General features: G+C 40.5%; 2 protein-coding genes across 3 annotated transcripts in view; both read left to right on the top strand.

Moving 5' to 3' along the window:
• The first annotated feature begins 277 nt into the window (after nt 1-277).
• CZH9orf64 (chromosome Z C9orf64 homolog) lies at nt 278-7437 on the top strand. Its single transcript, XM_033086276.1, has 4 exons — nt 278-719; nt 1699-1958; nt 5345-5540; nt 6744-7437. The coding sequence occupies exons 1-4, from the start codon at nt 383-385 to the stop codon at nt 6974-6976; spliced, it is 1026 nt and encodes a 341-aa protein (XP_032942167.1). The 5' UTR covers nt 278-382; the 3' UTR covers nt 6977-7437.
• Nucleotides 7438-8233: 796 nt separating this feature from the next.
• The window catches only part of KIF27 (kinesin family member 27), a 39277-nt gene continuing 35771 nt past the window's right edge, over nt 8234-11739 (top strand). For both annotated transcript variants that reach the window (XM_033086107.1, XM_033086106.1), the window contains exons 1-3: nt 8234-8533; nt 9591-9675; nt 10366-10760. In XM_033086107.1, the coding sequence (XP_032941998.1) occupies nt 10463-10760 (298 nt within the window). In that variant the 5' untranslated portion in view covers nt 8234-8533; nt 9591-9675; nt 10366-10462. The remainder of the gene's footprint in view (nt 8534-9590; nt 9676-10365; nt 10761-11739) is intronic.

The raw sequence follows: 11739 nt of genomic DNA, 5'->3' as shown, positions 1-11739 counted from the left end.
GCACATTTTTCTTAGTTCTTCTGTTAGATTTTTTTTTTTCTTCTATCTCTCTCCTTTTTAATGATGAGAATATTCTGGAAACCTTAGCTTCTTGGCAGCTACGTGAGTCTGCCCGCTGCTCCAGCCTGGCTGGGTTTGAGGGGCGACTCTCGCTAGGAATGTGCCGGCCCAGGCCTGGGCTCTGCGCTCGCCCCCGAGCGCGGCCCGGGCCCCGCCTCCCCCGCGCCTGCGTGCGGCGGCCGCACCGCGGGGCGGGGAGCGGAGCGGGGCCGGGCGGCGAGAGCCGCGCCGGGGGCGGGGAGCCTGGGCCGCTCCCGTGCGCGCCCCGCGGGAAGCGCGGCACTGAGCCTGGCCTCTGCAGTGTGCGTGTTTCCTGCTGAGCATGGAGGTGTTCCCGTCCCCTCTGGAGTCCGCCAAGTTCATAGCCGAGCACAGCAAAGATGTCTCCGTGGACGAGGAGGGGACGCGGCGGGTGGCGGAGAGCCTGTTCGACAAAGCGTCGGCGGCGGAGTTCGGGCTGGCGGGGTGGAAAAGCCTCCACGAGCTGAATCCCCGGGCCGCCGACAAGGAGGCTGTAGACTGGGTGTTCCTGGTGGACACCCTCAACTTCTCCTTCTGGTCCGAGCAGGAGGACCGCAAGTACCTTGTGAAGTACAAGGATAAAACCTACAGCGGCTACTGGTCGCTGTGCGCCGCCGTCAACAGGGCCCTGGACGATGGTCAGTGAGCGCCGGGAACGCGAGGCCGGGCCGGGGCGAGGGGCCAGGGGCGTCGGAAGCCGAGCGCCGCGTATTAAATGCAGGCGGCGCCTCGGAAGTGGGACACGCTCTTAGGAACTGTCAGTAGCTCTGTATGTGCAGGCGTCCCGTAGAGCTTGGGGAAGACAACTAGAAGTGCTTTCTAAATACCCTTGTACTGAAACTGCCTAACTCGTGGCTCTAACTGGGTTATCTCTTCCATTCGAAAGACTTTAAGGATTGACAGTAGTCAGCTGTGCGTGGCTTGGGTTATTTCACGCGTATTCTTAAAATAAGCTCTGTATTTCCAAGGCAAATTAAAAAATGAGGCATAAAGTTTGAATCCTCTGGACTAATCAAATGCTAGGCCGTCTAAAGTAAGTCTGAAAACTTAGATGGCACTCAAACCAGTATTTTAAAGTTTTATATTTAAACCCATACTTTAGCATTCACTTTTTTTGTTGTTCTCAGGGAAAAAAAACCACCAACCGTTAGTAGGTAAGGATGAAAATTTTAATTAAATTTCTGCATAGTTATTTGTAAGTTGAGGGGATATTAACATTAAGACACTTTTTGTGAATGCATAGCATGATTAGGAAAACAAGCCTATTCTGAACTAAACTGGATATACTGACCATATTTGCCAGTGTGCTATGTAAACAGCACACTTAAAATAAGAAGACTAAGCAGTTGGAGGAAATTACATAAAAAAAGTAACAACGGTTCCATGGTTGGTTCCAACATGGTTTCCATGTTGGAAATTTGCCATAGAAGAAAACGTATGCATTCACAAATTTGTGAACAGCTCTGTGGGTGTGGTTATCGCTAAAAACAAAGAGGAGTTTAAGAACTGATGGACTTCTTTGATCTTCCTATAGAAGTGCTTTCCTTTAGCAGACCACTGCAATTAAGTCTATATGTTATGTGATAACCTAAATATCTTACTTGCACTTTTCTGAAGGAATACCTATCACCAGTGCATCCTATTTCGCCACCATGACGCTTGACCAAGTTAGGCATGTATTTCGCTCTGACACAGAAGTGCCTTTGCCTTTGATTGAAGAAAGACATCGGGTGCTGAATGAAAGTGGAATAGTTCTGTTAGAGAAGTTTGGAGGGTCTTTCCTCACCTGTGTTAAAATGAGTGAGAAGAGTGCTCAGAAACTGCTACGTCTCGTACTGGAAAATTTTCCTTCTTACAGAGATGAAGCTGTATTTGAGGTAAGCGAATTCTAAAGCTCTGAAAAAAATCCTACTAAATAGCAACAGTAAAAGACTTGATAATCTACAACTCATCAGGACAACAGTCACTTTCTTTTTACCACCAGAGGAGTACTTTTTTTTTTCACATGCTGTCTCTTCATCACTTTATTGTAATTTATTTTGGTATATTCTGAGTTCCCAATTACATCACACCTCCTTTGTACTCCTTAAAATTGCATAGTATTTGAGATTATTTCTGCCTGAAAAATGGGAATCCTTTTTCTTTTTTTTTTTTTTTTTTTGCTTCTTTTTTTTATTTCCGCTTCTCTTGAATAGCTGACAATCCTATTCCCCCCACTTCTTTTTGTATTACTGTAAGGCTCTCTGCAGCTAATGAAGGAAGTGAAACTGGTAGAATAAATGCACAGCTACTGGGACTCCACCCTCTAACAGTTGTTGATTCAACAGGCATTACTCAAACGACTACAGATTAGTAGTAACTTACACTTTTACAAATGTTGACAGTGCACTGAAGTTTTTACTGAAAGAAACTGATGGAAATTAAACAGTGATCATCTGGTATTGTCTCCCAGTTTTTACCTATACAGGCATGATTTCATTTAGCACTTGTGGCTTATGTAGCAGCTCGTGCACTCTGTTGCATGCGCAGTAGTACTCAACTGTTACATCATTAAATCCAGAAGACTTTATGTTAGTGACAGTACAGCCTATACTGCTAGTCTGTGCAGTCTTTTCAGCTTCTTGGAATACCAGTCACTGAAGCTTTGAATCTGTTGCATTTATTGCCCTTCAGTAGGAGGTGTTATTTTACTTTCCTTTGTCTCCTGCTTGTGAAGCAACATATATTTACAAAAAAACCCAGGGATTCTTTTGAATTCATCTTTGAACGTACTGGTTCATTTATTTGGGTTTTTTTTTACATATAAAGTAATACTTTGACAATTTTAATGATCAAGAGGGGAATATTTTCAAGTAAAGTGATATTTTCTTATCTTTATAGTGACTATACTCATTGATGTTATATCTTTCATGAGATGATGATGAGTGCTTTATAAAGCAAGCCTCCCTAAAAGCAGCAGCAGACTACAGAATGAAAAGGTGTTCCAAAAATGATCCCAGACCGTAAGCACTGACTTAGTAATAAAGCCTGTTGCATGAATATAGAAGCTTTTTTTCTGCTTTCACTAAGCAAGATGGGTATTTTGAAGGTGGTGACATAGATCACATTATTTTTATGGTAGCAGGTTGAGCTCTCACAAGTAAGACTTCTAAAGAGTTAGGAGGGAGCTGCAAAGATAGTGAAATATCCAACAGCCAACCACTGCTCTTCAGTAACTCTCCAAAGGAGAAATATATATAAGTTCTACATTAGAATCATACTATCACAGACTGCTAAGCTGACCTTCTAGAGAAGCTTCTAAAATTAGCAAAATTATTTGACTGTATGTTTTTCCAAATGCATATACAACATACTTTTAATAATTGTACGTGTAATCACTGAAATTGCCAGTGTTAGTTTTTCTGAAAAAGAAAATGCAAACCAAAACCAAAATCTCCAAAACATTTTTTTCTCCTTGGTGGATAATTCATATGTAGATGCTGTGCTGTAGTTGATTCCCAACAACAGTTTAAGTTTTTGTGTTCTGACACTTAATGGAGTCTTTTTTGATCTTCCCATATGTTGCGTGCATTTATCTTTTATTTACCATTCATCACCTGGGACTGAGGTTGTAAAATTCTCATGATCCTATTCTTTGCTGGTTTTTTTTAATGGCTGTGCTATCGCATTTTGCTCTTTGCACAATACTCCTCCTTTCTTTTAATGTAAGTAGGTCATAATTAGATATATCCCTTAATATTAGCACATTGTACTGCAGAGAAAATGAAATGTTCCTGTATATGATACTATTTCCAGGAAAGGCAGGGTGTTGCAGAAAAGAAGATAAAAGAAGTATAGTTGTATTGCCATGTTGAAAAAAGTTCCATTTTTTGATAAATTGTACTGTCTTTACTGTCTTTGACGCACAGAATCAGAGATTGAGTAACGGTTTAAGGGACCATACCATAAGTGGATCCAATCTCCTTGCTCGAGCAGGGTCATCCTAGAGCACACCGCACAGAATTGTGTCCAGACAGTTCTTGAGTATCTCCAGTGAGGCAGACTTCACAACCTCTCTAGGCAGTCTGTGCAGTGAAGTCAATAGCACAGCAAAAAAATTCTTAAGTTCTTCCTCTTTGACATGTAGTATCATCCTCCTAGTGCTTTCCTTGCTTTCTGATAAATAGTGGGAAAATTTACTTGAAATGCTTCATAGTTTTTTTAATATTGAGAATTTATATTCTTGTATAAATTTAGTAAGTTCTCTGCAATGCAAAAATTAACAATTGAAACAATGAAATTATAAATATATCTGCTCAGTAACGATTCCCAGACAATGTTTTTCTTCTTAATTAAACTGCAGCATGAAATGAAAAGTTCCATTCTAATTCTGCCTTCCTCTGCTCTTGTGAAATGGTGTGGTGTTAGAGAAAATCAGTTCTTTACTGCTGGAAAGTTCTTAATGCTATGAAAGAATTGCACCCTTGCTTTGGGGCAGTAGGAGCTAAGATAAAATTTGGTCTGCTAATTATTTACTTCTTGTTACCACTTATGTGTGATGTTTAAAGTAGTGTTTTGTTATTTAACATACAAAATCACATATGTTGTCTAGAAGTAAGTTTGTGCATCCATGTCAAGTATAGAATGAGGCATGGGGAAGGCAGGGGTTTTGAGGATGCTTGCAGAAGTTTTTCTTTGAAATGTAGTTGAAATTCTCAGTGTTTTTGGAGAATATCATTCAAAGACAAAAAATGTAATTTGCTGTCAGGAATAATTACAGCATCTTGGCAGTAAACAAAGGGGAGCATTCATTAAAGTTTTCACTAGAATTCTATTTCTTTAACAGCACAGATAAATGGATTAACAAAATATTTTTAATTGTCTAGTACAATACATGCCTGTTATACTTCTCTTGTCAAATTAAAAGGTTGGATGTACTGTAGAGTTTCTGAAAATTAACGTTGCTGGACATTCAATTGGAGTGTTTGCCAAGTGGCAGTAAACAAGTATGAATGTGTTCTGAGATCCAGGCATATTCTAAACTATTTTTATTTGCTGCAGTAACATTTATTATGTTATTCTTTTATTTCAGTTTATTTATGAGCATTCCACATAATTTATGTTTGTAGTCTGATATTGTTTAGCTTTTAAGATGTTTAAGAGTGTTGCAGTTTTATTCTATTCTAGTTTACTAATGTTTGCTTAACAATATGAAGTGCTTAATGTGTTATTTGCTGTATTTATTGATCAGGCACTTAAATAATCCATACATTTCTTTCTTCAGAAAAAGAAGGTGTCTTTCTACAAACGGGCACAAATACTTGTGGCAGACACATGGAGTGTTTTGGAAGGCAAAGGAGATGGCTCTTTTGATGATATTTCCAGTCTTACAATATTTGCTGACTATAGAATTCCTCAAGTTCTTGTTCACTTAAAAGCAATGAAGTATTCGGAAGAATTAATGAAGAAACTACGTGAAGGTTTGTTTTTCCTTGCTAATATCAAGTAATCTTACTACCTGGCATTGTAGACTAAGGCTAGTTCTAAAATGTAATATGCTGTTCATGTAAGGGTTATGTGTCAGTAACAGGAAGGAACTTTTTCTCTAACCATGATCTTGAGTGAAATCTTAAGGTTACTTTTTTATAGACCTAACTGTTTTGTGGATTAAACATTGATAAGGGAGGGATTAAAGAGACTCAAAGATAATTTGAGTTTCTGAATGAGTTTCTGAAAAGCTGCTGTTGCAAAACCACTTTTCAGCATGAGAATAGTTATGATTTTTGAGGTTTACATAAAAGAAACAATGATTTTGTCATAAATTCAAATATGATGTAAAAGCATGGGAATTCCTCTTTATTTGTTCTGAACTGCTAGTTAATAAGCAAAGCAATATTATAATCATCCATTAAAAATATTTATTTAAATGAAGTTAATTGCATATGACTAGGATTTCGTTTTTAAAGTACAGTTTCGTCTTCCCAATACTTAGTAACCATGAATTTCAGTGAATAAAAATAAGCCAATCTCTTTTGCACTGTAAAATGACTGTATTTAGATGTACAGCTGCTATTACGCAATTTCAGAAATACTTAGGAAGATAAACAGATTAATGCAGTTGCCCTTGAATTTTAAAAGAATGTCTGTATGTGTATTTATATCTTTATGCATATCTATATATTAAATAGAACTCATAGACATTTTATCCTTCCATTAATCCTAATGAGAACATTCCCATTTAAATAATTCCACTGTTTCTCTTTACCTTCAGTTCTTTTGGGGGGCTGTTTGTTTTTATTTTAAAATCTTAGACTTCAGTCATCCTTGCAGAAAATATACTTGAAGTATAATAATTTTATATTAAAAAGTATACTGTAATAAAAGACTATCCACAAACAAAGAAACAATCATATGATTTGCAGTACATCCTGCTCCTAAAGCAGTTCCTTCGTATATAGGATGTTGTTTTAATTGATTGAGAGGGAAGCTTCTATGTGCAATATGGTAAAATAAAAGTAACCATTAGAAAATGTATAGCAACATAGTTAACAGTTGCAGGGTAAGTCGTGAGAACTGGAATCCTAGAATGGAATAAATGTAAAGGGAAAAAAATTAGCAAATTAAGTAGTCCTTGACCTTCTGTCTGTTGCACATAAATGGATTGCTGTCTCTTGTGTCTGCAGGAACACTTTTCCAGTCTGGAGACAAAGAAGAGGTAGAGATCCGTGGCTGTTCTATTTGGTGCTGTGCATTGATTTGCAAGTACCTACAGGAGCTCTATCAGAAGAAGGGTCAGGACATGCAGGAAAACATCAATGCAGTTTTACTCGATTATTATCTTTGGGACTATGCCAGGGGTCATAGGGAAGAGATGAAAGATATCCCATTCCACCGAGTACGGTGTATATATTACTAAGTCCAATCCAATAGCTCTTGTATTGTTGCCTTATCTTTTGAGCTGCAGTTTTGCTTCTCATATGGTGATTTGTCATGCACTAATTTGGAACTGTTAAATCAAATGTTTGTTTTCTGGTGATGTAGTAATAATGTGCCTTTTCAGCCCCTCCCTTGTTTTATTACCTTTTCTTTTAATCTTTTTCTTGCCCTGACTGCAATTAACAGTGTAAACTTTGCCCCGTTAAGATAGGATTTATTATTCCTGCTTTGATCCCCGTATTGGTGTATGTGGCTGCCTGTGCGCTGTGCCAGATGTGTGCAGATTCTGTGGTGTACCTTGTTCCTTGGCCACTCCCTGTTCCTTACCACTCCCTCCCACACCTGCACGGAGGTGGCAGGTGCTTGGCAGATTATCTGCTGCTCAGATACGGAATTGTAACCCGTCCATTCGTCCAATAAACAGTGCAGTGACAGACGTGCCATGGGGGTGTATCTGTGTTTTTTTCTGCTAGGGGTGAGATGGGGGGGCTCAGTCCATGCAGGGAGGGAGGCAGCAAGGGAGGGGAGGAATCAAAGTCACTTAGGTGGGAAAAGATCTCTGAGATCATTGAGTCCAACCTATGACTGAACACAGTCTAATGTGTAGTAGACTTTGTCTACTGGACCATGGCACTGAGTGAGTGCCACATCTAGTCTTTCCTTAAACACCTCCAGGGAGTGTGACTCCAATATCTGAGTGGGCAGCCTGTTCTAATATTTAATCATCCTTCCCGTGAAGAAATTTTTCCTAATGTCCGACCTAAACCTTCCCTATCACAGCTTGAGGCTATTTCCTTTTGTGCTGGCACCTGTTGCCTGTGAGAAGAGACCAATCGCCATCTTGCTACTCCTTCCTCACAGGCAGCTGCAGAGAGCAGTAGGGTCCCCCTCAGCCTACTCCAAGCTAAACAGACCCAGCTTCCGCAGCCGCTCCACAGAGGCCTTGTGCTCCACACCCTTCCCCAACTCCGTTGCGCTTCTCTGGACACGCTCCCGCGCCTCGCTGTCCTTGCCGGACGGCAGGGCCGAGAGCCGGGCAGGGCGGAAGGGAAGCGGGGCCGGAGCCCGCCAGCCGCGCCCACCGCGCTGGGCCCGCCGCTGGGGGCGCTGTGCGCGGCCGGGCACGGCGGCCGTTGCCTAGCGAGGGCCCAAACAGCGCGGGCCGCCTCAGATCCGGCCCGGGCCCGCGGCCTGCGCGGCACCTCAGGGCACCCTGCTGCACCCCGCGGCACCCTGCTGCACCCTGCGCACCCTACTGCACCCCGCGTACCCTGCGGCACCCTGCTGCACCCCGCGCACCCTACTGCGTCTCACGGCACCCTGCTGCACCCCGCGCACCCTACTGCGCCTCACGGCACTCTGCTGCACCCCGCGCACCCTACTGCGCCTCACGGCACTCTGCTGCACCTCGTGGCCGCCGCAGCCCTAGCGGCTCCCGACACTCGATCCCGGCTGCTCCTCAGGTCTGGAGACGTTGCAAACACGGAAAATCTGCTGAGCCGCCCTCACAACATCCCTGCAAGCGAAAAGTTTGCTAGTATGTTTGCCTCTGCCTTTAGGCAGCCGCGGGCGTCCACACCGAAGTGTCTCTTCAGCTTTGACATATTGGGAGTATTTAATATTCCCACGTTCTTTTACAAAATAGATTGTCAGGAAATAGGGCTTCCCTCCCACACTCGAGACATGGTTTGTTAATTTGTTTGTTTATTAATATAACTTTAAAAAGAGAGTAAGAAATGTTGGTACTTAAGAACAGCACTTGCTAGGGGGTAAAAAATGCACCTAGTTATCAATCAAAATGTTTTTTTAATCTGTAGTTAGTATGTTTATGTATCTGTTTCTGATTGCCGTGTCCCTTACGATATGAGTCTTGACTCATTCTCATGCTTTGCTTATGCTCAGTCAGTAAAATGGGGCTTTTTTTTTTTTTCAAACTTCAGTTGTGGATAGCCAAGTCCTGAAACTAAAAGGAATAAAATGAAATGCAAAAGCTCTTCTCTTTACAGCTGTCAGACAGCACTGTTTTAGGCTATTAGTTTTCAACAAACTTGAATTTTGTGGGCTTAGCTAATTTCTGCCAGTTCAGTAACACCCCTTTCTTGAAGACAGTATGTGTGAGAGCAGGAAGTTCAGCAAACTTTACCCTGTATGACAAAGATTCTCAGAATTAGCAACAACAACAGAAAAGAAGTATGTAGTGATATCTTGGGTTTTAACTTTCATATTTTTCAGATTCTTTACTGCTTAGTATGTAACTCTGAAACTTCATATTGGGTGTTGGTAAGTTCTCTTCATAGGGTAGTTAGACAAAACAATCCCTTTCTAGAGAATCAAGGACAACTGGTACCCAAAGAGCATAAACAACGGTGAGGGAAAGGGGGCAAGCCAGGGGGCTGAGACTTCATAGCCTGGGGCTGTGGTTGATGAACCAAATGAACCAATATGGAGATGAACCAAAACTTATAAAAGTGTAAAAAACTTGTGACTGGGATCCATCTTGGATTCAATTTGGATGTAGCCACAGTCAAGCTTTTGCACTGCCCAAGGTGTATGCTTTAAATAAGTACCTATTTTATCTCTTTTGCTCTGTCTAGTCTCTGTTCCAGGTCAACCTTTCCAGGCATCAATTTAATCCCGTGCAGATTTTCGAATTCTAGTGAAAAACAGCTATAAAGAAAGGTAATTCCTTAATATTTACAAGTCTGCTACTTTGCAATGCTTATGCTTTTAAAATAAATATGCACCAGGCAGTATAAGGAACCGTGTATGCTAAAATTACAATTACTAAAAAATAATTATGTATGTGCCTAAAGTTTCAGATCAAAATCAGAGGAATGCTTTACATGTAGTAAACAGATACATTTAAAGCCACACTTCTTTTTGTTTGTTGAGTTAGAAGTGTTTGGTGCTTGGTAAGTGGAAGAGAGTATTGAAACATGTATTTATATATATATATATATATATATACACACACACACACAAACACACACACACAACTTTCGGAGACAAAGGTTTTGTTTGATTTGTGTTGCCTATGCAGGAACAGAAAAATGAGAGGATCCGTTGTAACCCATTGCTTTATCAACAGCGTTTATTAACAAGCTCTTATGGTATTGTGGCTTTGTATGACTGTGCTATAATCAAATGCGAAATCAGGCAACTTTCAGACTTAAGTCTGCTAGCTTGGAAATTAATAGATGCAAAATTAATTTATTAATTGAGTATATAGTTATTAATAGAACTGCATTTATATCAGGTATTTTTCAAGATTGTAATGGTGTTTACTTGTTCCTTAGGAAATCTCAATTTTCCACTTCAGGACATTCCTTTATTTTTTGTATTGTGTAACATGGAAAACTTTTTTATTAGTTGCAGACAACTGTGAATGAGGTGAACAGAGCAGTGGTAACAGATTTCTTCCTGTCTGTGTGAATACTGAGTGGGAAGCACAACGGTGGAGTCTGGCATGGAAGAGATCCCAGTTAAAGTTGCAGTCCGAGTCAGACCTCTACTTTCCAAAGAAATACTTCATAACCACCAAGTCTGTGTCAGATTAGTCCCAAATGCTAAACAAGTTATCATTGGGAAGGACCATGTCTTCACTTTTGATTTTGTGTTTGGCAAAAACTCATCCCAAGAAGAAGTTTATGCTGTTTGCATTAAGCCTCTTCTAGTGTCTCTGACTGAAGGATACAATGCTACAGTGTTTGCTTATGGACAAACTGGTTCTGGGAAGACTTACACCATCGGTGGTGACCGCATTGGTAGGTTATAGAAAGGGTTTTTGTGGTTTTATTTTGTTTTGGTTTGGTTTGGTTAGGGGTTTTTTTTTAATTGGTAAAGTGTTCATTTGTGCACACTGAATATTTATTACATAGTAGATGATGCTGCAGAATTTTAAGGACCAAGGAAAAAAACCCAGACTTCCAAATTCTATGTGATAATTAAAATTCTAAAAACTCCATAAATTAGAGTATGCTAAAAATATATAAGAAAAAGCCAATTTATAAAGTGTCCTTTCACATTCCACATTTTAACATTCAACTTATATTAGAACTTTTTTCTGAAATGTAGCAGTTTTGAAAATTTTTGCCACATTTATCTTACCTTGAAAATATCTTAATTAGGGACTTAATTGTTTGCTGGCTAATTCTGTGTTGCATTTGCTTGCTTTCTGGGGGCTTTTGAGAGAAATTTCTTTGACGTCAAAGAAGTTCATTATTTAATTCTTCCAAATGGATATAACTAGAGTATTGTAAATATCTTGGTAGAGTCTTCCTTTTATTTAGAGTCATAGGATCACAGAATCATTTAGGTTGGAAAAGACCCCTAAGATCATAAAGTCCAACCATTAACCCTGCATTTCCAGGTCTACAACTAAGCCTGTTGCATTGGTTGACCACCAGTGAAGAAACTCCTAATATCCAATCTAAACTTCCGCAGGTGCAACCTGAGGTCATTTCTTCTTGTCCTGTCACTTTTTACCTGGGAGAGGAGACTGACCCCCACCATGGTTACACCCTCCTGTCAGGTGGTAGTAGAGAGCAATACAGTCAATACAGTCTATCCTAAGTCTGCTTTTCTTCAGCCTAAGACCCCCAGCTCTGTCAGCTGCTCCTCACAGGATTAGTGCTCCAGACCCTACCTCAGTTTTGTTGTCCTTCTTTGGACACACTCCTGCCCCTCAGTGTCCTTACAGAGATGGGTCCAGAACTGAACACAGCACTCCAGGTGTGGCCTCAC

Source organism: Catharus ustulatus, chromosome Z, assembly GCF_009819885.2.
Source record: "Catharus ustulatus isolate bCatUst1 chromosome Z, bCatUst1.pri.v2, whole genome shotgun sequence".
NCBI lineage: Eukaryota > Metazoa > Chordata > Aves > Passeriformes > Turdidae > Catharus > Catharus ustulatus.
The sequence above is the reverse complement of the archived record's forward strand: the minus strand, read 5'-3'. Positions and strand labels throughout refer to the sequence as shown.

Excerpts from the sequence above, each read along its gene's own strand:
- CZH9orf64 (XM_033086276.1), top strand. The coding sequence starts at position 383 with ATGGAGGTGTTCCCGTCCCCTCTGGAGTCCGCCAAGTTCATAGCCGAG. Across the intron at positions 720-1,698 it reads CAACAGGGCCCTGGACGATG|GAATACCTATCACCAGTGCA; the intron begins GTCAGTGAGCGC and ends ACTTTTCTGAAG. Across the intron at positions 5,541-6,743 it reads AATGAAGAAACTACGTGAAG|GAACACTTTTCCAGTCTGGA; the intron begins GTTTGTTTTTCC and ends TTGTGTCTGCAG.